This window comes from Pelmatolapia mariae, linkage group LG15 (assembly GCF_036321145.2).
Source record: "Pelmatolapia mariae isolate MD_Pm_ZW linkage group LG15, Pm_UMD_F_2, whole genome shotgun sequence".
NCBI classification, from domain to species: domain Eukaryota; kingdom Metazoa; phylum Chordata; class Actinopteri; order Cichliformes; family Cichlidae; genus Pelmatolapia; species Pelmatolapia mariae.
Genome location: NC_086240.1, coordinates 27,606,934 through 27,634,375, shown reverse-complemented (window position 1 = coordinate 27,634,375; position 27,442 = coordinate 27,606,934). Strand labels below are relative to the sequence as shown.

At 43.6% G+C, this 27,442-nt stretch overlaps 3 protein-coding genes across 5 annotated transcripts in view; 1 reads left to right on the top strand and 2 right to left on the bottom strand.

The window, feature by feature from the left end:
- Positions 1 to 985: 985 nt before the first annotated feature.
- On the bottom strand, positions 986 to 17,203 carry zdhhc14 (zinc finger DHHC-type palmitoyltransferase 14). 2 transcript variants are annotated; one of them, XM_063496350.1, is made up of 9 exons: positions 16,319 to 17,203; positions 12,683 to 12,843; positions 10,972 to 11,115; positions 10,711 to 10,848; positions 8,931 to 8,979; positions 7,872 to 7,974; positions 7,687 to 7,796; positions 4,606 to 4,714; positions 986 to 4,088 (listed from the first exon to the last, which is right to left on the bottom strand). In XM_063496350.1, the coding sequence occupies exons 1-9, from the start codon at positions 16,588 to 16,590 to the stop codon at positions 3,645 to 3,647; spliced, it is 1,530 nt and encodes a 509-aa protein (XP_063352420.1). In that variant the 5' UTR covers positions 16,591 to 17,203; the 3' UTR covers positions 986 to 3,644. The 2 variants fall into 2 exon arrangements, with proteins under 2 accessions (XP_063352420.1, XP_063352421.1); XM_063496351.1 differs by lacking the exon at positions 10,711 to 10,848.
- Positions 17,204 to 17,560: 357 nt separating this feature from the next.
- tmem242 (transmembrane protein 242) lies at positions 17,561 to 23,782 on the top strand. The gene is made up of 4 exons (XM_063496382.1): positions 17,561 to 17,677; positions 18,798 to 18,898; positions 22,183 to 22,320; positions 22,869 to 23,782. The coding sequence occupies exons 1-4, from the start codon at positions 17,602 to 17,604 to the stop codon at positions 22,974 to 22,976; spliced, it is 423 nt and encodes a 140-aa protein (XP_063352452.1). The 5' UTR covers positions 17,561 to 17,601; the 3' UTR covers positions 22,977 to 23,782.
- Positions 23,783 to 24,582: 800 nt separating this feature from the next.
- The window catches only part of arid1b (AT-rich interactive domain 1B), a 34,226-nt gene continuing 31,366 nt past the window's right edge, over positions 24,583 to 27,442 (bottom strand). Inside the window, exons 21-23 of one of the 2 annotated variants that reach the window (XM_063496309.1) lie at positions 27,299 to 27,429; positions 26,571 to 27,216; positions 24,583 to 25,981 (exon numbers count right to left, since the gene is read on the bottom strand). In XM_063496309.1, the coding sequence (XP_063352379.1) occupies positions 24,951 to 25,981; positions 26,571 to 27,216; positions 27,299 to 27,429 (1,808 nt within the window). In that variant the 3' untranslated portion in view covers positions 24,583 to 24,950. The remainder of the gene's footprint in view (positions 25,982 to 26,570; positions 27,217 to 27,298; positions 27,430 to 27,442) is intronic. The other variant, XM_063496310.1, reaches the window with a different exon arrangement.

Here is a 27,442-nt window from a genome sequence, read left to right as displayed (position 1 = left end):
TTTATACCAGGATCATCTTCTAGCTGTGATTCCGTCTGGGTAAAAACAATTTTTGTACATATTAAAATTTTAAACATGGATGAATTTGGAGTCTTCAGTGCTTGTTTCCAGTCTTCTCTGACAGTGTTTTGCTCTTTTCCTGTCATCCTGGCTTCTATCATTATTTTATTTATTTCAGCTGCTCTACTTCTACTATCAGTCCACCAGATGGAGCCATGAAACTGCAGCACACATGATGCATTCACGGACACACACTAAATCACTGTCACTGGAAACTTCAGTCCATTAATATTCAGTCAATTCAAAAGGATCAACAGTGTTAAAACTTCACACCAATTATTCTGGCTTAGTTTAAAGAAAACTGTACACACAGTGATTTACTGTTAATGAGTAGCTTCTTCCATCCAGTCTCTGAGTTCAGTCAAACCTGCTACCAAACATTACTTTCATTATTGATTAGTCTGCCAGTTTTCTTCTATACTGAATGTTTTTCCATCAAATATCAGTTAGAGGTTCCAGCAGCTGAATTCAGTGTCATCAATATGAAAATATTCAGTTTAGTATCATCAACAACAAATAAATCCATTAAACCCTGCCAGCACATAGCCTGTGTGAAGCACAAAATACAACCAGCGATCTGAATAATTAGGATTAATTTCCTGTCAATCAATTATCGAGTGACTCATCTGAAGGCTGTTGCTATACAGTCAGTCATCTATATTTCCTTCATATGTTTAGTAGGATGGAAAGCAGCCAGACAGTCACAGAAACACTGACAGAAACCTGGAACCATGTTAGCGAAACACTGTATATTAGGAAGAATGTAATAACCTGACAAGACACATTACAACTAACAACACAACTAACAAACATTGATGTCATCTTATTGTGTATAAATTTAATAGTGAGATGATGTTTTTCAAACAGTTTTCTTTCTAAAGAAATCAATAAAACATTAGCTATTCTTCAAACTGTTTGATTCCAGCCAATAAATAATCTACAGTTATCTGGATTTGTCTTCTAACACAACAGTGATATACATTTTGTCCTGAAATAAGCTCTGAACATGAAACAAAAAAAAACTTTCTCAAAGGAGAGGAGTGAGAACATCACAAAGTCTGTGAGGGCCACCCAACATGGTGATCATCAGTGAGTCCATTTCTCTTCCTGCTGATGAAGACTCTGAAGGTGTCCTCACCAACCAACTGTTCAATTACTTTTATGGAAAGTTCTGAAAATGGGGATCATGAATAAAAATGGCTAAAATTCCAAAATAGCTAATGTAATACTTTTGTTAAACCCCTTAATTTAAAGCTGTCTTCATTTTCATTGCATCGTTTTAGTTTTATTTAAAATTGACTATGGAGGTGAACAGAGGCAAAGTTTAAAAACTGTTTCTCATTGTCCAAAAACGTATCTTTAATCAGCTGTTTTGTAGAATAAAGAACACCCTCACCTGGCAGACTGAGATCAGTCAGAGAAGTTGTCACGCTTTTGTGATTGATATTTTTGCACAAGTCCTTTATCAGATCTCTTCTCTTGTTGCTTTTTAATTAGTGATTGGTGATTACGACTTAAGTGCAAGATTGTGCATAACTGATAAACAGTATCTGAAAGTCATGACCTTAAAAAATACTGAAACAGGGAAAAAAAAGAGACCTGAAACAGGACCCGAGAAATGATCTGAACCTTCAGCTGATCATCCACTGCTCACCGAAGCCTCATCAGAAATGGTCTCAGTGGAAGGACGCCTGTCAGGAAGCCGTTCTTAACGTAGGGGAACAGGAGGAAAGGCTGAGGTATGAAGATCAGAGGAACAGGTCTGATGGAGAGATGGCTCCACATCATGGTCAGCGTGTATGAGGAGGTCAGGAGGAGGTCCAACACTGAGAGTCTGGCTTTTTTTTTATGTGTATGTGATTTTAAATTCATTTGATGATTTTATTATAGGACCATTTGGTGATTATTTTGGTTCTACAGCTTTGGAAAAGTGTGAAAATGAACTGAGTGTAAACTTGTTTTATTGGGTGGTTTATGTTGTATGAATAAAAGACAGGTTTGGTTCATCATCACTCCACACCACAAGCAAAGTTTTCCCAATGATTTAAAGGTGCTTTTTGTCATTATCCCCAAAAACTTTCACCACCAGGGGGCAGCGTTTTACCAGCAGGTGTGTTTTTAGCTGTATCCCCATTTTCTCACAGACTTGACCTTTTACTTTGGTCGTCATTGTAAATAAAATTGTTCTTAACGACTTACTAGGTTAATTAAAGGTTTCCCTCAGGGACTGCACCACCATGTGGTAGGAGCTGGTATTACATTAACACCCGGCCCAGCTAGCGTTCAGCTTGAGTTTACATCTCTTCAACACAACATATAAAGTCATACTGGCCATTTCTTCGCCTAAAAACGAAGCAACTTTAAACGCAGGGATATCCAAAAAGCACCTTCAATCCTCGGCTGAACGTCTGGCAGTGTTGTTGCTTCCCTCCACTCAGATCTGCACAAGTTTTCCAGAAATTTCTTATCCTCAGAAATAAACATCTATATGGTAGGACAACATCTGCCTCAGCCAGTCAGTGTTCATGACAACACCACTTTTATAAAAAGCTGCTGACGATCGTCTTTGTGGCTTCTTAGCTTGTTCATTTGTACCATTTACCTGTCATGTGATAAACATCTGAGTATAACTTTTAATTGGAGGTTAATGTAATTTGTTAACTCATCCATGCAGCACACAGACACCTACATGAAGACTCCACGTTGCTGTGGTGCATCTGGGCATCCTAACGCATGAATGTGTACTCAGGAAAAACACGTATGATGGATTCGTCCATCATTTAAACCAAACACTAAACCTTCAGTTTTCCTCTGACTCACACAGAGAAACATGATGACATGAAGACATCTGAATATCATCATGCAGCTCAAACTGATCTTTGAATTGGCTTTTTGTTTTTTATTTGTTGGCATGGCATCACAAACATTGACTGGCTGAGGCAAATGCTGGTCTCAGAACACCAACCAGTTACCATCAGAACCAAAAAACAATCAAATATTATTTATTATATGTAATAAAATAAAAAGTCAGAGTCTGTAGTTTTGGTCCTGCTGCTGCTGCAGCTGAACGTTTGGCATTGAAGTAGCTTATTCTGGATTCAACGTTTTTAGCAGGAATTCAAAGAATGAAGGTTGGTCGAAGGATGAAACACGAACGGGAAGTGGACGAGGACCAAGTCCAGCTTTGGTCCTCAGACAGAAGTCCAAACAGAAAAGGTGCTTTTGTGCGAAAGTGTCTTCAGTTTACTAAAGTAATATTTAATACAGGACAAACGGGGCAGAACAGGTGGACTTTCTAAAAGCTGCCAAACAAAGTCACAAAAAATGTGAAGTCGAGAAGCTTCAAAGACAAAAAGTCTAAAAGGGAGAAAGTGTCAGCGTTTCTCTGGCGTCTGGAGACGAGTCTTTGCTCTGAGGACAATCTTCACCCGAGACGTCAGCCCATCAGTTGAGTTTGTGATCAGATGTTTTACTGAGGTGTGTTCGTTTTTATCATCACAATTTGGAAACAGTTTGTTTTATTTGTTTAGTTTTTTTGAACATAGACAGTAAAAATCTGTCCAACGGACGTCACATGGGTCCATTCAGACGGAGCTGAGCTTCACCAGCCCCCTGACCGAGTCCTCGTGTAGAGCGTCCTGACTGGCAGGGTCATACAGGGCAGCGGGGGAGGGGATGGCAGGGTGGGGTTGGTGGTGGAGGTGCAGGTGGGCGGGGCAGGGCAGGGCACCCTGTGGCGTGGCGCATGGCGTCTCCTCCGGACTCACAAAGTGGTGGTGGTGATGGTGGTGATGGAGGTGCAGGTGGTGGTGACAGCGGGAGTCGACAGCGGCGTCCCTCAGCGTCAGGACATCGCCTCCGCAGGACGGCAGGGACGGCTGGGCAGGGGCCAGGTAGGCGCAGGGGCCCCCCAGAGTGGCGGTCTTACCTGGCAGCGGGGCCAGCACGACGGGGTCGCTGTGCAACAGAGGCGTGGTGGCAGCCTGCAGCACAAACTTGGTGCTCTGGATGCACTGATCCTGATCACACTGAGAGACATTCAACACCATAAAACTTTATTTACAACACATTCACCTGAAAGGCCACAAAAGCTGCTCAAGTTTCCAGAATGAGTGAAAAGACCGAAACCAGCGCATCATCAGGGCTGAGCCCCCTGCTGGACCCAAGAAAGAATGCAGCTTTAAGCCATGCCCATCTTTAAATGAACAATCAGAGGTTTTTATTCTTTAGATGTTTACGTCAGAATGATCAGTTCATTCTGATCAATTTTGGAAGTTTAACATGTGCTGTATTAATAAACATTATTAAAATAAAGTCACATTTTACTGTTTTTTACTTATTTTTATCCCCTTTAACCTTTTATTATCAGTTTGTTTTATGTTACACCAGCCAAACAGCTTTAGCTTCTTTTCTACACCCAAGAAATGTAAAGAAAAACAAAAATCTACATTCAAACAGTTTTGAATACGTGCGTTTCAGATCCTTATGATGATTTTTCTCTGTGACGCATCAGTAACGGGCAGTATGACGGCGTCCTTCACCTACCATGTTGCTGTGGAGCTGAGTGGAGGCGTAGCTGCTGTTGCTGGTGCCATTGGACTGGGAGACGGTCTGCGGCGTGCCGGACTGGATCAGACCTCTCCTGTCAATCAGACTGATAGAGAAGAATCACAAACAATCACATTCTGAGGAAATCAAAACCAGTAATGAGACCAGGGGACCAGTTCAGCCTGGCCAGAACCGCACAGCCCCGCCCTCCTGGGGACCAAAACTGGCTTCAGGATCAAGCAATATCCTGTCTCTGGTGGGGTGGGGGGGTGGGGGAGCCTAGGCTAGAGCATGAAGTTGAGAGACGTTGGGTCAAACACCCGGTCAACATCATCCAGGCGTCCTCGATCTGGGAGATTCAGGTAAATAAATCAGCCTGTGGCTGCAGGAAAAGTGAGTTTGACCTGAAACGTGTGTTTGTGTGTTTGTGAGCGTGCAGATGGACGCCGCCACCTGTCACCCTGTAAGCAGGTGGAGTCGACATGTTAAAACGCTGCAAGCAGCCAGCCGTGAGTAAACAAGCAGACTGTATAATGAGGCTCCATATGCTCATCATCCTTTTACTTTGAAAATCCTCCTTGCATATCCTCCCAGAGGCAGCTCGCTGTTACACATCATCATCATTATTAATATTAATATTAAAGCTGGTGCCTCGTCAGAGAGCTCCTGCTGACCCGCCTGGACGCATCATCAGAGCCTCGTCTCCTCCGTCTGTGACCTCAGAGGACGAAACAACACGGACACAGAGGAAAACCCTTCATCACTGTTTTCTTTTCACGGTTTTCTCTTTAACGGGATCTCCACAGAGGCACCGGGCTGCAGACACCAACACTTCTCTACACAACATTCTTCACTGACTGTTTAAAACACTCGAGACACATTTCAGTCGGATTCATTCAATAAACCAATGTTTAGTAAATAAGAGGCTGTAAATAAGAGGCGTCCTTCAGTGAGCCGGATCAACGATCAAACCTCCAAAAATGTGAAAATATTACAAAAAAAATTTCCTGGAGATAATTTCAAAAACATTCAGAAAGATTAACGACAACAAAAAGAGAAATTTCATTTGCAAAAACAAACAGTCATTTTTTTAAAAGCAGCCGGATCACAGAGCGACTGAGAGACAAGAAAAGCTTCCGGCCGGCCGATCGACGTTTCCTTTGAGAGCTCCTGAAGAATGAAATGTACTGTCCGTGCACATCGCAGGGATCTGATCACTCAAGCTGCACACAGATACTTTCTGCTGCTCAATTTTTTATATTTTTGTCCTTTTTTCTTTTATCTAATTCTGTGTTGGACTAACTATTTGCTGCTCGCTGTATGGATTAGTCCTGAATTAGGATCTTAATGTAATCCTGTTCAAAGGATGAGTGATTTTAGTGCTAACCGTCGTGTCTTTTGGGGCTTACTGCAAAAATTCCCTGAAGAGTGCTCTGCAGGCCTGACTTAGTCCTGATTTCACCGGTTCATTTATTTCATTTAGACCACAAATCAGATCTTAGTCCTGCTAAGTGCTGAAGTCAGGTTCTAGCATTCCTGACTGTAATCCTGATTAGTTTATTCTGTTTGGCTTTAACTTCAGTGATGAATGCAGTCCTGAGCTAATGTTAAATGATTTCTACTTTTAGTTCCAACTTTAGTCCGGAACCTGTTTAATTCTGTTCAGATTATTTAATCTCTTAATCCTGTTTTTGATTGTTTAGCTTTAAATTCACAGCAGACAGACCTGATGTTAGCCCTGAAGTCAGTGTTTGGATCTTTAATATCTGCAGTGCTTATGAGTCAATAGAAGCTCATTGACCAGAGGTGAAATGATCAACAGCACAGAGAATAAAAGAAGGCGAGTATGCAGTATATATATCTGATAATTAAAAAGCACAGGGATGCGGTCTGTGTCTGTTCCTGCGCTTAGTTAGAAACCAAAGCTCCGCCCATAAAAGCTTAACTTTGTGCTGAGCAAGACGTCATCGATCAGCTGCTTTGACAAACCGATAAAAAGTATCGGCAGCGTGTCGCAGAGTCCCTGCCCAGGTCTCCCGCTGTAATGATGATATACGGCAGGTGGGATGGAAACATAGAAGCTCGTGGAAGCGGCGAGGAGGCGGTGACGATGAAGGAGAGCCATCGCTCGGCCGCTCTGATCGTTCTTTTGATTAATTCTGTGCAGAAGACGAGCCGACAGTCAGCTGAGAGACGGGAAGCCGTGAGGGCTGTAATTACTCTGTGCAAGGTCTCAGCTGAGGACTGTCCTCGTTAAACACAGAAACTTGGCGTCTGCTGAGAGCAGGGGGGAAGAAGAGAGACCGCCTGAAGCACCTTTATGTTCAGAGACCGGCAGAGCGAAACATCAGCAGCTTCAGCAGGAGCAGCAAGGCAAAGTTTTCAGGCATAAACCAAGAAAGAAAAGCTTGTTTGTTTCTTGGAGCTCCGACTTCCAGGAACAAACAACTGAGGCTGCAAAGCTCCAGCCATCGAATCCAACAACACGGCTGTTTGTTTATTACTGAAGTCATTTCAATCCTGTTCAGTTCAGCTTTAAGCACCGATTACAGTGATTACAGGTCATTTCTAAATACAATGCAAAGTACTCCAGATTTTTTATTCCCAATTTTAGCTCAAAGTAAAGTCCTGAAGAACTCTCTTTAGTCCTGACTTTAGTTCTAAGCTTGGTGCTTAATTTAGTCATGGTTTCAGTGCTGATTTTAGTTCAAATGTTAGTCCTGTTTTTAGTCCTAACTGTAGTCTAAATTTGAGCCCTGTTTTAGGACTGATGTCAGTGCACTTAAGTCTTTTATAATCCTGATCTATTTAATCCTTCTTAGACCGGGATTCATTTCATTTATTCCTGAAAACAATATCAGTCGGTCCTGATTTTAGTAACACCTTCAGTGATCAGTGCAGAGCTCATGCTGGATTTCAGACTTTGATCAGTTTCACCTCAGAGCAGCCCAGAGTCTACTCCTGCTCTCAATTCTTCATTTAATCTCCTTTAGCCCTGCACATAACTCTCCGTATTCCTGGTTTTAGTCCTGATTATAAGCACAGAGTTTAGTCCTGTTTTTAGAGCTGGTTACTGACCTGGGAGGTAGAGGTCCACAGAGGGCAGCACAGCAGTTGGTCAGGATGTTCCCGTAGCTGTACGGGTTGTAGTTATCCTTCCCTCGTTTGGTGGACCAGGACCCTTTAATCTGGACCAGACAAGAGTATCAGAAACATCGGAGGCCTTTTTCACGTTTAAGTCCTGGAACCTCAGGTATACTCACGTCCTCGTTGGTGGTCTGGTTGGAGCTGATCAGGTAGGTGTGGAAGCCCGACAGGCCGACAATGGACCAGACGGAGAAGAAACACACCACCACCTCCAGGACGGTGCAGAGCAGGGTCAAGGACTGACTCGGGTCTTTGGATGGGGGGTAAAGTGGAGCTACGGGAGGATTTCTGTGCATCTGCATTAACGAACTGAAGTGATTTTATTTGCATTAAAAACTGAAAATGGCAGAAACAGAAGATTTACTGTTTCTGGTGTGACAGGGGCAGCGAATTTGACCTTGGCAATGCATTGTGGGACATATTGACCTGTGGTCACAGCTGATGGTGACAGCAACAGACGGATTGATTTTGGAAGGAAGCCGTATGAGGGGTAATTAACGCCCGGGTTTGATTTTCTGTGGCGGCTGCAGGCAGACTCTACTCTTTATTTCTCCAACAAAACTGGAAAAATCACAACTGAGAAGCCGGAAGAACAATTACTGTAAGAAACACAAACTAACCTGATGTTAAATGTGATGCACGTCAGTGATGGAGGACAGGCTGGTGTCTTTATGGCTGCGCACCAAATGAATCAGACTGTAGATGCTTGAGGAGGTGAACGTGGCCATGACTGTGCTGATATTACAGAACCAAAACTAAATGCTTGCAATCATTTATGGAAAATGTAAAATGAGTTTATGTGGTGAAAGCCTAAAAAGTACGAGTGCGTCCAAACCTTCCTGTAATACGAGGCATGTTTAAGTTCACAGTCTTCAAATGGAACCTGTTTTTATTTTTCTATGAAAATATCTGAATGTATCCTCCATCAGCTCCTTACACACTTATAATGTAAAAGCACCGAGTGCTGCCCCTCAACAGGCTTCCAGAGGCTAGTAAATCAGTAGAGAGTGGGCTGTCAGGGGGGAGGAGCTACAACAGCTTGTTTCAGACAGAGGATGGTCTGAAGGGCTGCACCAAGGTGGAGTAAAAGAAGAAGGAGGAATATTTTGCATATGAAATATTGAAAGTTGTTTTCAAAATAAAAAGTAGCTGAAACTGTCCATGGGGAAGGATATCTGGCTGGGCTGTCTTTGACCGCGCTCAGGAAACCCGTCTGGTTCGATCCTGCAGAACACAGAGAGAGAAAACCATCAACTGGGCTGAAGTGTTCAGTTCTCACTGCCCACAGTCTTGTTCTCATTATAAAGAACATTACAGCATCCAATCATTAAAGAGCCCTGAAACAGAGCCCAACTGAATGCTCTATTTCAATCTGACCAGGTAGAAACATCTACGCGTCTTTATTTTCTACGTCCACATGAATAAATTTCTGGGCTCAATCGCTGCTGCGGCTCTTCCTCTGCCTTGGTGTCAACCAACCCTCTGTTTTCCTGTGTATAGTGCATGTGTGTTTGGGTGCGTCAGCGAGGATAGGGAACAACTACTTATTCGGTCGTCATCTTAAAGATGTAAACTGCTGAAAACAGATGGCTGATGTCACAGCTCCCTGCATTTATATCAAAGTCACAACAGCCAAAAACAGAAAACCAGCGGCGCAGCCCTCAGAGGAAGCTGCGTCTTCATCTCAGCCAGTCTGTCAGTCATTAGTTTCAGACGGCGGCAGCTCGAGGCTTCGGGTTCCTGACGGTTTGGACCTGCAGGGCAGGAAAACAACATCCGCAGCCTAAGTGCAGAATTAGGTCAGAGACAGAGAGAAATCGGCAGGCGCTTTTAGATCCAGAAACACAAAGTCAATGATCTGTGCTACAGTTCCTCCCAGGCAGCAGCCAGTTTATGTGGATTTCCACAAAAACAGGAAAGAAGAGAATTCCACAAACATGGTTTCACAATCAAACATCTTTGTCGTCAAACAGGGATGAAGCTTAGCCTGAGAAACACCCACAGCAAAAAGACCACCAGGCAAGATTCAAACAAGGCAAATCACAATTAAGATCTGGACTAATCTTAATTTAAAGACTCACAAAACCAACACGAGACCCACAAGACTGAAACAAGTCCGAGAACTCCTGCAAGGCCAGAGTCAAAGTCATGACCAAACAAAGACTGGCACTAACCTGAGGACCCGGAGTGAGACAAGAGGGACCAACGAGACCAGAATGAATCTATGATGAGACTATGAGACGACTGAACCTATTCAGACTGTTTGAGTCTATATAAGACAGAAACAGAGACGGCAAAGAGAAGAACGACCTTTGGGTCAAAGTGAGGAAACGTTTAAATCAGCTGGTGAGTTTCTTCCAACAGGACTTTGATCTGCAGCTTTCTGAGCATAAAAAACTGGCCCAGTCTGTCTGACTCGCATTGATCAGCCTGTCAATCACAGGACAGTGGGTAGGGCCGAAGGTCACTGATGGGTGAGTTACATTACACAGATTAGAAACCGCTGCAGAGACACAGCGCTCGCTGGTCAACTGACCTCTTCCTGAACACTTCCTGATAGCTCTGCATATCCTGTCATCGTCAGCACAACAACAAAACCGCGTGCCCAGATATTTTATTTTATTTACTGTGGAGAATGATGATTACTTTCCTGTCTGATGGTTTTCTTCGGTTTCACTTGGTCACCAGGATTGTCTCTAAAAAGAACTTTGCTTTGGTTTGATCAGAGTCTTTATTTCGTCCACGTTTCTGCTTCTTCTCTTTTTTCTCTGAAACATTTTCTCAGTTTTTACTTCCTGCCAAAAAGTATCAGAGGAGCTTCTATAAATAAAGTTTTTATGTCGTCTGAGCGCAAACATGCACGAATCTCTGCAGAACATTAACCTAACTAACAGAACTATGTTCGATGTAGAGACCACAGAGGAAAAGGTGTGCGGGGGTGGTGGCGTTACTCACTGAGGATGACGTGTGTGATGACGAAGGCGAAGATGAAGACAGTGAGGAGGGACAGGGAGAGGATAAACAGGTAGAAAAAGCGATAATTCCTCCGCCCGACGCAGTTCCCCACCCACGGACAGTGATGGTCGAAGCGCTCTGCGGGAGGAAAATCATCAGAAAGTCTGATTTCATGTTTAATTTAAAGCTGGAATCAAGCAGCACAGCCAGCAGCTTTAGCACTGAGCTAAGGCTGTGACACACAGGGAGACACGCACTGACCCACACAGTTGTCGCACAGGCTGCAGTGCGACGCTCGGGGCGGCCTGAAGATCTTGCAGGTGAAGCAGTATTTCAGCTTGACCGTCTGCCCGTTGATGAGAACCTCTCGGGTCCGAGGAGGCGGCCTGGAGCATCCCGCAGAGTCTGAAAGCGCACAGCAGATGGGTAATGTGACGACCCCGTACAGAGAGGCAGCCCGTGACATTTTGCCCTGACCTGTTTTTTTTAAAGGATTTTCTGTGATGTTCCTGTAAATGTGCCAGAAAACCAAAAACCAGGAGCTAAAAGTGTCTAAAAGGGTTTAAAGATCAACGCCGTCCCTGTAAACGGTTGTTAAATTCACCGTTTTATTTTTCATATTGTAAAATTTTAAAGACTTCACCTTTGGTTTTATTCCTGAAACAGGATGTTAGGATGTTGTTTTAAGTTGTGCGTCACAGAAAACACTCCTGACCTCTCTTTCTATTTCCATCCTTCCCTCATATTTCTCACACACTGAGCTGAGCGAGTTTTGCAGGCGATGCCTAAGTTTGGTCGTTCTGTGAGCACAGCGGCGGCATGCTGACCGGCAGCAGATTCTGGATCCAGCATGAAGGAAAAAAAGTAAATAAATCAACCCAGAAAATTTAATAAAAGGCTTCTAAAAATATACAAGAGCTTCAGTTTCTGTGGAAACGCCTGAGACAGAGACGAGAGTGGAGACATGTGACTGAACGCACACACACACACACACACAGACAGACAGACACACACAGGCACACACACACACAGACCTGCAGTGACTCAGATAATTAGTGAGTCTGATTTCTTCTTCTTTCCTCTGACAGACGCTGAACCTGTGAAGTGCTCATTATAATCACGAGAACTGTGATGAAGTGACTCGGCACATTCACCTTTATCTAATCCAAGCATTTTACTTTGAAAGGGTGCAGACTTTTATTTTGTTTTCAGCTCATCTACCAGCTTTTTTATGGATGAACCAAACTAAAAATGTCCTCAAACACCAGCTCATTACATCATCCAGGAGCCGTCTGGTGATAGTCTGAGAATCAGCCAAAGACATCACTGAGAGGAGATCATCAAATCAGCAGTTTGGATTCACAGCCAGTAAAATGCCCAGATTTTAATCCCATTGAGAGTCTGTGATCAGTCCTTTTAATGATGAGTCGGGATCTCCATCAATCAGGATTTGGCCCAGAGGCTGCACACCACAGAGGACTGCACAAGTAACAAAGACGAGGACTGAAAATACAGACTGTTCACTTATGCCTCATTAATTTACCATAAACTGTGAAACTTATCAAATGTTTCTGATTGATCTTCACAGAAACATGTAAGAAAGCGAGCGAGCAGCAACTAAACCTCTGCATGAAGGTCACTTTCTAAAAATATTTTAATACAAAAACTTTTTTGTGTCTTTTACAGAAAATTTCTTTCAGATTTTCATCCATTAATTTGTCTTCTTATAATCTTTAACATTTTTTCTTTCCTGTAATTTTATGCTGGGAAAAGTTCAGGAAAAACTCGGGAAACTTGTTAGCAAACTTTAAAAAAATCTACAGTTTTTGTATGAATTCTGTTTTTTTCTGTCAGAAACTGTTAAATGTTAATTTAATTTAATTAACATTCGACTTGTGAGTGTTGCAGAGGAACATGAACATATAACGACCATGTTTCTAACGTCTCGTAACGCCCGTCGCTCTTTGCTCACCAATCTGTCGCTCAAGGTCGGCGGCCTCGTCTGGTGTCGCTCGGGGTAAAATGCCGGGGTCGCTGAAACTTGCCCTGAACAGCATCCCCATCACGAAGATGAAGAGAACGCCGCCGACCGCCGGGATGGCCGGGGTCAGGTTGGACGCCAGGAAAGGACAGCTGAGGAAACACGCAGAGAAACATGAAAACAAATGTGAGTTCTTCGGGACACTTCGGGAGGCTTTTCTGTCTCTTCTTCGTTTTTCGAGGACAGAAACGGTTTTAAATCACATTTCTGGTGTTTTTTTAAATTGAGTGAAAATGGTCGTGCCATTAGTATTTCACAGACTCTGTGGAATTGGGGCTTCTGGGTCACTCAGGAAGGTAAATGTGGGTATCAGCTGGATTTTGTTTTGGCCACAGTCTGGTGACATGGATCATGACATGAATCGGTACACTGTGATACTGAAAGGAAGGAAAGATACTCTAATTTTGTCCAATAAAGTGTTTAATAAATGTTTCAAATATATACATAAAAACAACATATGCTGCTCTGCTGAAGCTTCTCACAGCTACTACAGAGACTCAGTGCTTTTGTAGTCTGTTAGCAGTTTAAGCTAACTAACTGAGGCTAGCTGGTGAGGAGATAGAAGAAATGGGCTGTAGCCCAAAAATGGATCCCATGAGACAGTTTTCCTCTAAACTGATGTAAGAGTTTCTACAGCTGGGGACGAAGCTTCTTCTTGGTGGAGAAGAATAAAGTTCTGAAGGATGAACTGGAGGAAAAACTAATTTTCCTTTTTTAAACAAACAGTCCCTGTACTCTGCAACACCACGGCACAACAGGAAACTTTGCAACTATTAGAATCAGTCATGGATGGAATCTGCATTATTCTGATGATTGATTTATTCTTAAATAGGTGAAAAATGTAAATATTAAAAAGCAGAGGATCAATTTTCTGTTTGAAATGACTACAGGTGTCAGTAAGTTGTGTTCCCGGTACTTCAGCATCTAGCTAGTGCTGCAGAAGAGGAGCGAGCATAAAGGGAGTAACGTTTTTTAGGTGTCGGGTAATTTGAAATGCAGCGTTTCTATCAGCTCAACAAACATCAGCAAACACACAAACTGTTTGTGTGCAGTTTATCTCACAGTGTGTTGCTAGGTAAAGATCCAGCTGCTGTATTTTACAGGGAGAGAAAAGAAAGAGAGCTAACTTCACTCAGAGATGGAGAAAGATAAGAAAGACAGGACAGGAGAGGAAGAAGAGCGCTTAGATTTAAAGGGAAGGACTGCTCATTAACAGCACACATGTAAGTCCTCATGTTTTTAAATCTGTACATGTGACATTGTTTTTTCATATTGTGAAACCTGCTGCTAAACAAACTGAGGCAGACTAGCTGTGTTATTTAAAGGCTGCATGAAAATCCTCTGCAGGTTAGTGCAGGAAAAACAGGTTAGTTTGATGCACTGTGGTGGATTTACAATAAAGAACAGTGTGTGACTGGTGCACAGTGGCTGTGATTTCATGGTCACAGTTAGCTTACATCAAGTGTAGCAGAGATTCATATGAATTTCAGTTGATGATGGTTGTATAGTGTCTAATATAAAGACAGCATAAACAGTGTACTGTCAGTGTAGAGGATGAAATCAGCCAGGACAACTCAGGAAACATCTGCTCACATCTGTTTGAATTCTGGTGTGTACATCCACAAAGACCAGCAAGTCAGCTGATCACAGCCTGTACACTACAAAAATACACACACACACGCACACACACACCACCACCACCACCACCCCCACCTGCTGAATCCACTTTAACCCATGAATGTACACATTTTCCTGTTCAGAGGTAAAGTCCCCCTCTACAATGGAGGCACTAGAAAACAAAAATATCTCTATTTTACGTTTCTTTTCTGCAGATTTAAGCTGAGTGTAATTAGCATTACAAGTTAAAGTAAAGTTTGTATTCCCATCTACTGATACTGTTTTATTAGTACATTATTATAACACAAAGCTCTGTTAGCTTTTTCCAAAAATAGAAACGCCCTCCAAAGAGCTGCTTTTTTTTCTTACTCTAAGTACATTTCAGAGCCAGTACTTTTTACTTTTACTTGAGTAAAGAAGTTGAATCAGTACTTCAACTTTTACTGCAGTATTTTTAACACTAGTATATGTACTTCAGTACTGAACCAAACACAGTGAACAAAAGTGACATGAATGATTTATTACATATATTTTACTCATTGGGTTACAGACTGGGGGCTGAGGGTTCATGTTTAAAATAAAGAATTATAAAGAGAATCTAGTCTAGAAGAGCCCCAAAAATAAGTATATTGAGCTGGAAATGAGCTTAAACATATTTTAGTTTGTTTTTTTCTTCACTTTTTACATTTCAGATCATTTAGGAAATTTAGCCTCGGTGTACTTTATATGGTAATGTATCAGTGCATGCGTATCTATACTGCCTATCAGCCTTGAATCTGGTTTGCAGAATTCTTTAGGTTTCTATATTTTTAAATTCATGTTACTCTCACCAGGGCCTCAAACAAGCTTTTTCTTTCTTCGCTGGTACTTTGAGTCTTTGGCGGAGGCGTCAGAGACGTCTCAGGTTTACAACCCCCCACCTCCCACCCCCATTCCATCTCCTGCTGTTACCGTAGTGACATGAGCTGCAGGAGACAGTTACCGTGGAAACGGGAAGCATGGGGATGCTGTTAAAGGGAAGTCACCAAGAGGAATGTGGGAGGAAGAAAAATAAAATAAAATTAACCCTCCAGACGTCCCTGAGGGCTTCTTTCTTTTCTTTTTTATTCACACTGTTATTAAATCAGGTCGGAGGTAAAACCCGGGATAATTACCTCTGCATGAACCAAAGAACCACAGATACCAGGAGATCCAACCTGAAGGAGGATTTATTACAGCACCGCTTCATTTAGTTTGACTCCCATTTTCTACTAAAAAATAAATTATTCAGATTTAGAGCTGAACCTGAAACTGTTCACTGTTTTTACACAAAACCCAACAAACATCAGACACACAGGGCAAAGACCCAAAGCACCAAAGACCCAAAGCCCCAAAGAGTCAAAGAGTGAAAGACTCAAAGCCCTTTTCAGTGTTTTCAGATTAACAGTCAGGAGAATTCGGTGTCTCCTTTTAGCTTTCATGAGTTCTAACACGAGGAAGAAACTGAAGATGACTTCAGCCTCGATCTAGGTAAACACACCTGAGCTCAGAGACAAAACTGCTGCTCTTCTTCACCAAGCTGGACAAAAACTCCAAAATAAAAGCACCAGAATGATGGCTTCAAAATAAAAGAACATTCCTCCCACAACGATACATTAGACTTTAATCTTTCCGAACTACTTTGGTGAAATTATCAAAAACAGAACATTAAATTATTAAAATTATTAGGAAGTGGTGAAATTAACTCAGAAAATGTGAATTTAATCCCAGATTGATGACTCTGATCTGTTTATTTTAGTTTTTTTTAGTCATTCAGGAACATAAAAATAATCCCCCCTGAAACTCTTAACCGGATATTTGAAGTTTGATTTTAAGGCCTTTTTATTTTTGTGACCTCACAGGGGCCTTCAGCTGGGGTCAAAGGTCACCTTCAAACCTTTACACGTTTGACTATAAGCTGCTGTTACTCACTCAAAGGTAAAGAAGAGGCCGCAGGTGAGCAGGATGAGGACCAGGGTCAGGTAGAAGACCCCGGTCTGCCGGGCCATCATGATCCTGCCGTCGCAGTAGAACCTGTTCCTGCCCGGGAACACCTGCCACTTCCTGCGGGGACTCCGGCTCCTGTGGCCGGGGCAGGGGGCCGGCTCGGAACCGTCTGCGGGGGGCGGGCAGCTGCCGCCACGGGTGCAGATCTGGTTGTACCGGCCCTGCTGGTCCAGAGCCGCGTGCTGGATCTGAGACATGCGTCCACACAGGTGAGCGCAGGTACAAAAGACTGAAACATAAACCGGAGGTGTACGCGCGCTGCCGGTGCCGCGTTCAGGGTCTCCGCGTGAATCCTCTAATAAGGAGTCGGAAAAAAGACAACGGATCCGTCATCTTAAAAGGAGAAACCCGCTTTTTGTTTCGCGTTATTTTATAAACAAACACGAACTCGTGGTCAGACGCACGCGCGCTGGATCCACGTCCAAGAAGCTCCCCCAGCTCCCCCGCCTCGCACCCTGATCTGCCCCTCACAGGCTGCAGTCCAGGTTTAAATCCCGGGTTAAGGACGCGGGTCCGGGTCTGAGGACGGGAGAGGGTCCAGAGTGCTGGATGGTCTGAGTCTGCGAGGAGGAGGAGGAGGAAGAGGAGCAGCAGCAGGAGGAGGAGGACATGGAGAGCATCCCGATCCTCTGCAGAGCTGCACAGATCCTCCACTGAGGTGGTGATCCACTCTGAGAGGAGAATAAACACGGAGGAGGAGGTTCACCTCACAGACAAAGCAGAGGATTTAGCGAGCCCTCAATAATTAATAATAATTAATCATTGTTCTACTGTACTCCCTGGGCTTTGTCTTTCGTGCTACTTAAACGCTGACTGGTGAGTTTCTATGAGTATTATTCGTATTTCCGGGTTCGCGCCTTCTGAAAGTAACTGAAAGTGGTCGCTTAATTTGTGGTCGCTGGATCAGAATCATATCCGGGCTACAGATTCCTTTTTGTGCATGTATCCTTTAAAATGTTTGGGAGTGAGACTTCCTGTTTGAGCCCGACATCGAATCTTTTTTTAAAAATAGACGATCTTTGGTTCGGGATTCCGTCTCTGCGGCTCTTTGCTCTGTGAAAAAAAATAAACAAACTAAAAAATCATAAAATAAAGCTGTTGCACTATTTGTACATTTAAGTTTATTCTGTGTTCTCATTTAACATAAACACACTTGTGTTCCTAGCTGCTTTGTTTCTGCTCGGACGTTTTACGGAAACGGAAGCAACATGACAGCTGAGGAAGACCTGGCTGTGACCGCGGGAGCAGAACGAGATGAAGAGGCCAAACTGCAGGTGTTAAAAGGTACCTGAGGGGGTCACCTGACCGGACTGCTGTCCACGCTGGCAGGAGGTGTTCGTGGGTTTCTGCTGTTTGTTTTTCTGTTCGAGGTCACGACAATGTCGAGCTGCTGCGCCAGACTCCGCTCAAAAATCGGACATTTTCAGATTTGATTCGCTGTTAAAGCATTCCGCCGCATAGAAACACAAGATAAAGCATTTTTTCCTGAAACTTAAATGTTTTCTGCTCAGTTCCGCTAAACAAAAAAGTCGAGTTGACTGGTTATTTCTGATTTAGTTACTAAATTATTTTCGTCTTCAGTCCCTTTCAGCAGGTCAGACACTTATTCTCAAATTCAAATCAAATTATTTTAATGTCTAATCAAAAAGTAACTTCGGGTATCACGAGTTTTGGTGTTTTAGTACTTGTAATTAAAAAATTGTAGAAATAAAGAACTTGCTTTGGGAGTTCTGCACAGAACAAATGTGATAGGGATTTTTGTTGTTGTTTTGAATTCACAGCAAGCTACCAGACCCCATTCAAAAAACATCAGTTTTCAGGAACGCCAGCATCGAGGAGAGAGACTTGTGTGTTCCTGCAAATAATATCTTTTTCTAGACGACGCCAGACTCCGTTCAGAACGATTGCATTTTAAGGGTTGTCTTTATGAAGATGATTTGAGAAATGTTATAAAGTTATTTTACTCAGGCTGTTTAATGAATTTTCTTTGGAACAAACGGTTATTTTAAATTTTTCATTTATTTAAGTAAACCTGCCAAAGCTCCTTTTTACAGTTCAGAACACTGACACTGAAATGAAACCTCGGTCATCTCAGATCTCAGGATCTCACATCTCAGGTCTACACAGTAAACCTCTGTGTTTCCACCAGACTCCATTCAAACTCTGTTCGATTTAAGGTTCTTGTGGTTTCAGAAATACATCAGCAGCTGTGCAAATAGATTCAGACTGTAAGGTGAAACTTCAGAGTGGCACCTGTTAGCCACTCTAACTCTTTCTCCTAAAGGTTTTTTGCTGTTTACATTTGAGAAGCTAGATGTAGAAGCATCGCCTGTGTCTGCTTTAATGGAGTGGTTGTGAACTTGTGGCGATTTCTCACCTGAGTGAGATCACTTCCTGTGTGCAGGTGCAGCATTTCTGACTACGGTGGCGTCCGCAGGGATGATCGCAGGATTCGGCTCCACATTGGCGCTCGCCAAGAAGAAAAGCCCGGAGTGGTTCAACAAGGTAAACTTAACCTGAGCTCACAGTGCAGGTGTTTGTTTCTCTCTCAGAATCATAACTCAGTCAGAAACTCATTCATGAAGCACACATTTGTAGATTGTCATCACTAATAAACATCTATAAATCCTCTGAGAAACAGCGAGAAAACGTTCTAACTGCAGAACCTCACAGAGAATCTCCATATTTTTCACTTGTTAAAAGGTTGACGGAGTAACGTTGTTACCGGGCGGGTGGGCGGCGTGGACACCAAAGTTTGTGAAAAATGAGGCGACGTAGATGCTTCAAATTGATACCTACTAAATTTCAAATCTCAGTGACCTCGACCTAGAGCTGGGCGATATATCGAGTTTTTTTTAAAAAATATCGATATATTTTTATACGAGATATAAGATGTGACAATATCCTTTATATCGATATAGTCTATGTTACGTTATAATTATAGTTGCGGAGCCGCAAGTTTGCCTCTCTTTCGTCCACTTTTGTCTTTACGCAACGTTACTCGACCTCGCCTCTCCTTCACTGAACACAACTCCCCCTCCTCCCCCATCGCTTCACCTGCAGGCAGCAAAAGGTGGACACGGCAAATCTCCGTTAACGAGTTACTGCGCATCGCCCGTGCGTGGGGCTGGACGGCGTCAACGTGTTAACGAGCTAGCCACGCTAACGCCGTGCACGGCCTGAAATTCTTTCGTTTTCTCAAAAGTTGACTGCGCGCCTTTTGTATGAATTCTGGTTGTGCTTGATGACCGCGAACCGATTTTATGTGGTACACAGCGCTCAGCAATCTGTCAAAAAATGTTTTAGTTCGACTTTGGTTAGCTACGGAGCTGCACCGCTTGATGGATTGTGGGAGCATTACGGCTACCGAGGAGCCTCGCGGAGTAATACGTACTGTGCTTCAACGTAATATTACCGTATTGTGTGTGTATAAGGACCATAAATGGCACCTGTTCAGAGACATGGTTACGAAGCGGATTTCAAACTCCAGGCTGTCAGTCACGCAGTAGAAGTTGGGAATAGAGCAGCTGTGAAATCTGTCTATGTTATTATGCTCAGCGTCTGTTAGTTTACATTTTGACTGCACAATTGTGAGCTCTTTGTTATGCATAAAACAACATAGTTTTCTTTTATTTATAGCGCATCATTATTTAATAAATGCTCATTTATTTTTGAGTAGTTTTTTTCATGTACATCTATGCTGTATGTTAATAAAAGTGCCTGTGTGACATCTGGGACACAGCTTTGACTAAGAACTCTCTTTTTGTTCTTACTTTATGGCTTTAAAAAAATATCGAGATATATATCTTATATCGCCATCCAGCTAAAAAATATCGAGATATGAATTTTGGGTCATATCGCCCAGCTCTACCTCGACCTCGACGTCAGACATCAAGTTTTCCTAAAATGTTGTGAATGCGTTACGATGACGCAGGATTTTGAAATTGATGCCGTAGGTGTGTCTACTTGGAGGCAGCGCCGGCAGTATTTATACTTTTATTGAGCTGAGGCTTATCATCAGTCTTTGCAAACTTCTGTATTCATTAAGCTGATAAAATAAAAATTGTGGATATTTTAACTTGAAAATGTAGCTGGACTGAGGATCTGATGGATGGCACACAATACTTCCGGTCCTTTTCCCACCCATTCGGAGGTTTCAGCGGTGCTTGCGTGAGAAGCTAACGATGCTAACAGCAGTTTGTTTACGGCCTCAGCCTCCTGAAGACAATCGATGGCTGTCCGCACATCTGCGATGACGTCCGCCTTCCCTCCTGACTCGTCTCGACCTGAAAATAGACTTTCCGTGAAGTCCTGGCGCGTGGCGGCCACAGCTGTTTGAGCTATTGGCGGCTGGCGAGATCCGATTAATGCTGACGCACATGTGAGATAAACTTGGCGTGGAAGCACAGACGGATCTATTTCAGTCACAGACTCGTCTTTGTGGTCGTCTCTGAATCGAAGCCTCAGGCTGAGCTTCAGTTAGGAAATGTAAAATCTGATTAGAGGGTCGAGGTCATTAAAGTGCAGCTTTTACTCCGTTTCAGCTGAAAAGGAAAGACGTCAGCTGTGCTTCCTGTCCTCAAACATGGAGGTTGTAAATCCTTCAGGGAGGTGATGGAGGTGTGTAGAGAACATCTTGCACAGATGAGCTTTTACTTTTTCCTCAGATTTCCTTCTGAGGAAATAATGGCCACCAGCACCAAACTTCATTCAAAGATCAGCACCTTCTTCTACAGGCTGCGTCCATGTACTTGTTGAAGAATTGGAGAACCCGAGCACTGGAGCATCCATTAAAACGAGATAATGGCGTAACACTATTGCAGTTCATGCCGATTCTATGGGTCATTTTCACACTGAAGGAGTTAACCTGACGTCACTCAGAGCTTCAAGCACCTGTTAACCATGAGTCACCAAAACACCCGAGTGAAGAGCTGAAGTTAGTTTTCAAGAACCCTTTCGGGGGTTCAGGTTTGTCTGAGTGGTGACCTTCAGCAGCAGCTCTTGGATTTTTTTTTGCTCACTCTGAGGGTGAAAGAGTTACTTATTTTTCTATAAAGACAGGTTTTACAGATCTACTATAGTTTTTTTTTGCTTCACATTGCACTCTTGGCCCCAGAGAAGCTTAACGAGGAGATCGTGCTGCCACTCCTACTGCTAGGCCAGTTAGCCTCGAGGAGCTACAGAGATGTTTTTCTTTTAGAGCTGGAGCCGTCCAAGCGATCATCATGAGGTGTGAAAGCGGATGAGCTCGGCGAGAGGGAGCACCGGGAGCTGATGCGTTAAAACGAGAGAGATTGCCACGCTCGGACCACATGTGATCGAACCGGGCTTCAGGATGCAGCAGGAAGTGATGTGGAGGGACGGCACAGACCGAGAGCTGACGTAGTCCAGGACATGCTGCAAAAACATTTCTGTGATGGGAATATTTATCTGTGAGCTGCTGGAAGGCGTTCATGTTTGTTGGAATTGTTCCAGTTTGATTCAGCACAGTTCAGATTCCTCCATCACGTGACGGAGAGGATGACCTCACTCTGCTCCACCAACCGGACGTGCAGCTGACACTTTAACGTCCGTTTCAGTTATTTGTTGAATTCCCTCACGTTTTTGGCTGTAAAATTAATTTCACAGCTTCTGGGAGAAATAATTCCCGTAAGAAACGGGGAAACGTTTCTCCCACTGAAAACGCTATGTCCAGATGAACAGAATCAACTTTTGGAGAATTCCCGTAAGACCAAATGCAGCTGTAAAACCTGATGTCACATTTTTTTCCCTGCTTGTTTCCTGTGCAGGGCGTCACAGCGACGGCGGCAGTCCCGGAGAGCGGCGCATCTCTGGCCCTCAGAGCTCTGGGGTGGGGCTCGCTGTTCGCCTGGTGTGGAGTAGGCCTGCTCGGCTTCACCGTGTGGAAAGTCCTCGGCGTTCACAGCGTATGTACCTGCAAACTGAACGGGCTCAGTGCTGACCTTTGTTTATTTCATAAATAATGACCTTTATTCAGTCAGGATTTTATCACCTCTTTACCTGAAGTTTTCTTTAAGGATTATAGTCTCTGAGAGGAAGAAAAATAAATTTTGTGAAATAAAGGCAATTTATTTATGAATAATTTCTACAATCCTACCAATAAAATTACAATTTGGACATAATGTTTGAAACATTTTCAGAAGAAAGTGTTGAACTAAAATTCTGAGAACGAATTTTAGTTGTTAAAGTAAAAAAAATGTCTTAAGTCATTTCATTCCAGGAAGAAAGTGTATAAGGAAAGAGAGAGTAGTTGATATAGATGAGAAAGTTAGACTTCGTAAAACTAAACTAATTAAAACTTTCTTAATAAAGAAAAATCAAGTTGTAAAATTAAATTATTTAGAAAAAATGATTGCACATTTTGTTATTAAATATTCAATTTACTGAAAGAATATGAAAAGTTCTCATTCTTGTCTTTATCTGTTTTTTCTTTTTTGTTGGTATAATTTTTCAGCTCCCAGAGTTCAGACAGAAGATGCAGTCCTTCTTCCCATCCATCCCAAAGAGCGACATAGCTGGATCTGAACCTCTGGACTGGGATGCAGTCTTCAAGTCGAAGTGACTCAAATCATCAGTGGGGTGAAATCGAACGTGTACGCCGGCGTTTCTCAGACACTTGGCAGCTTTTTGTTGTTTCTGGAAGCAGTCGAGGAGCCGAATGAACCTCCGAACCACTTTGATCCCAGTTTGGTTCCAGCTTGTCGAAAATGGATCAGCTGTAAGACGAACAGACTGAGTTCTGATTCGTTTTCCCCACAGAAGGCGATGGAAGCAGTTATAGTAAAGACCATGGAAATGATATTTTTCTCTGAATGTGATTCTATAATTTCATTCTGAGTTGCTGCTTTCTTTGTGTTTTCTGCTGCTGGCAGTGTTCAAAGCTGTGAGATGAATGTAAAGAAGGTAGAACATTTCTGAAAATACTGTGTGAAAGGATCAAAATCAGAAATAAGAGGTTGAGAAAATGTTCAGTGGAGTTGAAATATTTAAGGAAAAAGGTAAATGCAGTTAATATTGAGCAGCTGCAGTCAGTTATTCTTTTACAACAGAAATCACTAATGAAATGTGCTCTTTGCACCTTTTTCTTTATGTATCGCTCTGATGCCTCAACTAATTTCTATTCAAAGTACTCAGGATGTTGACAGCGTCAATCAGCACGCTAAGGTTAGCTTAGCATACACAGCATGTATCTGACAGCAGCAGCTTCATCACATCCAAGTCATCTGTTTCTTCGTCAGTATACAGTTTGTACATGCTGCATTCTCAGCTGCTGTATGAATTTATAACGTCTGCGTAGCCATGGATATCTGTGTTTCTAATAAAAGTAGAGGTCCCAGCACAGAGTCAAGAGGAACTCCACAGCTAACTTTTGTGGCTCCTTGTTCAACAAACTAAAATCTATCAGATGTACTGGTGTAGTGTGGTTCTTTTAGGTCCTACATGAAAGTCAGCACCAAATTAAGGCCAAAGTAAACAAGCTCAGAGCTGCGCTCACAGTGCTCAACCAGAGTTCATGTACATTTATTCTTTAACATGTCGTGGAACATATAAAGATCTCATACTGAAGAAACAGCATCTGTCAAATCAAACAGGAGACGTTCTGGATGTAGAGATTTTCTTTTTTTCCCTCTCTCTTTACATTTCTTATAACTGTTTTGATGTCAGCAACATGATATAAGTACAGTTCTGCCTGCCCTTCCCCAACTGACCCCCGTACCTCCTGTACATACAGTCTCTCAAATCAAACACACCCTGTCAGATCAGACCCCATGAAACATCCTGAAGATGAGTTTTTTGTCCTTAAATACAGAAACTCGAATGTTCAGAGTTGTGATTATAAATTCATAGAGAGTCGGGACGCCATCTTCTGGAGCTCAATGTACATCAACTATTTACAGGAGGAGGATGACGGTGGAGGGATCTGATTGGTGGACAAGACATAAAAAGTTCTTAAAAACCCATTGGCTGATACTGCTGTGGTTCGGCAAAAATACTGATGGTCAAACGGCAGATGGTCAAATAATTCACATTAAAAAAAAAAAAACGCCCAAGCAAACATATTGCACCAGAACAAAGTACGTGACTGAACATCAGTGTTTCCTCTGTCATACCACGTGAGAAAAAACAAAAAAGACCTATCTACAACACTATTTAAATAACCCCGCCCCCAAATCTAACTAACCCCCCCCCAAACAGCCTTGCAAACAGAAAGGAACAACCACGAATGTTTAAAAAAAACATTGAAGAGAGCCGGAACCCGAGCCACCGTCACACTTTGGTTCAAACGAAACAACAAACCGACGAAACAATTAGAAAATTAAAAATACAAGTATTAAATATTTTGTATTAAAATTACTTAAAAATTCCAAACAAACATTTGCAGATGGAGTCGGAGCTTTATAGATTCTATATATATTCATTTGTACGTAAAAACATTTCTTTTCTGTTCTTAAATAAAAATATAATAGGAGCCAGTTTGTCACACGGGCGGAGCTGCTTACAGTGCCACTGAGCACGCTCCGTGGTGGTGTTTGTGTCACGAGTGGCCGATTTTAAACAGTACTTCACACATGATGGCCGCCACAGAGGAGTTGAGTGCGGACGACAGTGAGATGTCGAGCAGCCGGCTCTCATATAGAACAAACTCCGTCCGGTTCTCCTCCACCCGTGCCATGGCCAGCAATGCTTTGGCGGCGCGGCACATCATGTTGATGCTGGGCGGCTCTGGTGGCACAGCAGTGTGCAGCAGGCTGTGCGGGTTCTGCTGGTACTGGGCCATGGCCACACAGTCCTCCAGGAAGCCAATGAGTGTGCCCACACTGCCTTTTTGTTGGGCAACCGCTCTTGCCGCCGTGGGGTCGCCCTGCGCGAGGTTGGACAGCACAGCCACTGCCATCTCCCGGCACACCTGACTCTTCCTTTCACCCACCAAGCGCACCAGTGTGGAGAAGAGCTTCTGCTGGCGACTAAAGGACGGCGTGGCAAGCAGCAGGTCCACGTTGCAGTCCTTGATGCTCAGCTTGCACAAACACTCCAACACGAGTCTCTGTGGTGTGAGCGACGAGAAGCCACCCATCGTGGAGAACGGGTCCTGCGCCTCGGCAGATGGGCACACCATCCAGTGCAGTAGCCCGTCCAGGATAGGCAGGCAGATGCTCTCTGGGTACAGCGACAGGTCCAGCTGACCCGAGATGTTGGCCAGCGTCACCAGTGTGTTCTCCCTGAGCGCCGCCAGGCAGTCCCACCACCACTCGTCCCGGCTGCACGCCATACCTTGCTCCTCCTCCCGCTGGTAGGTGGGTGGAGTCCGTTTCCTGCGGGGGTGGCGGTGGTGCAGCAGCACAAGCCGGCCCAGGATCAGCACCAGCCCAGGATGCCGTGATAGCATGGCGTCGTTCCCGGGCACAAAGGAGAGGCCGCGCACAATGTTGGAGATGCAGACGCAGCGTTTGGCCAGCGCGTCCTGCCACGGCTCAGCGGTGGACAGCGGGGCCTCATCCCAGCAGCGAGGCTCATCCTCCAGCTGGCTGATGGGACTCTGAGCCTGTGAATCCTGACCTCTGACCTCTGAGCGGACAAAGAGAGCAGAGTGAGATTAAAGGGGCAACAGAGACGCCTGGTGGTGGAACAGCAGCACTGCCAAGAAATCTGCAGCACGTTCAAAAACATGTTTTCAAAAAATGTTAATACATTTTCATGCAAAATAATTTGGAATAAAATGTAATACCAATTTTAAATTTTTTAAAATTAATTGAATTTTTTTTTTAATTGCAAAAAATGTAAATTTATAGATGTCAAAACATAATGTTCCATGAAATTAAAATTGAGAAACAAGTCATAACTTTATGATGTTAAGTACTAAAATTTTGCAATTAAAGAAAAATTAAAAATTTTTAAAATACTGACATAAAATTTTTTAAAAATGTAAAATTTGTATTTAATGCAACTTTATTCCTCCGTCACTAAATTATGTAATTTTATGTATTTTTTATTTATTGTAGATGTAAAATTGCAAAATGTAATAAAGTTAGAGGATGCACAGTTTCAGGATTAAGGTGATAAAAAGTTTCCTTTAAAGTCTGACGATCAATAATCGCTTGAATCATTTTATTGGTTATATTGATAAATATCCACATCTCCTCCCTTCAGGTCTTACCTTCTCCTCCGTCTGGCTGGTTTCTCTCTTCTCCTCCGCCCAGCTCTTCCTTGCCTGTTTCACCCTCCTGTCCCTCTGCCTTCTCTTCCCACTCGGGTGGGTGCAGAGGGGCAAAGTCTCCTGTGCGGGACTCGAAGTGTGTCAAGATGTGAGTGGTGGAGTCCCCTCCTCCGGCCTTCCAGTGGAGGAGGCCGCTGATGAAGCCATTGGGTCGGTTCAACTTGGCCCAGCGCTCCTCCACCTCCTCCCACCCATCGCCGGTCTCAACCCTGATTGGCAGCTTGTCGTACTTGCTGGCCTGCTGGGGGCGGGCCTCTGCTTCCTCCATGTGCTCCTCCTCCTTCACCTGTGCTTCTTCTTTGACCACAGGTTCTTTCACCTCCTCCTCAGAAGGCGTGAGCAGCGGTGGCGGCATGTCCTCCGCGTGCTCAGCTGACCACCTCTGAATCTTCTGCTCCAACGCTGTCTGGCCGTCGGATTCGGACGCAACGGCTGGCAGCTCCTCTGTCACCTCCTCCTCCTCAGGGAGGGGCCCCAGCAGGGAACCCTGCCTCCCAGTTCCCACTTCATATTCCTTGAGGATGCCGAAGATCTGGATCAGGCAGCGGCGGTAAAACTCCACAATGAGCTCCAGGAAGCCCGGCAGCTGCAGGAGGAAGAGGAGAAAGGTCAGACTGACAGACATCAGACACACGGACGATGAGCAGTGAGGAAGATGAGGGTCTGACCTGCGGGAGGCTGAAGGAGCCGACGGTGCTGTCATCGTACAGCAGGATGTTGATGGTGTCCAATGCCCATGTGCTCTCTGCTAACAAGCCAGACTTCAGTGACATCATTACCCGCCACGCCTCTGGGGTTCCTGACCAATAACA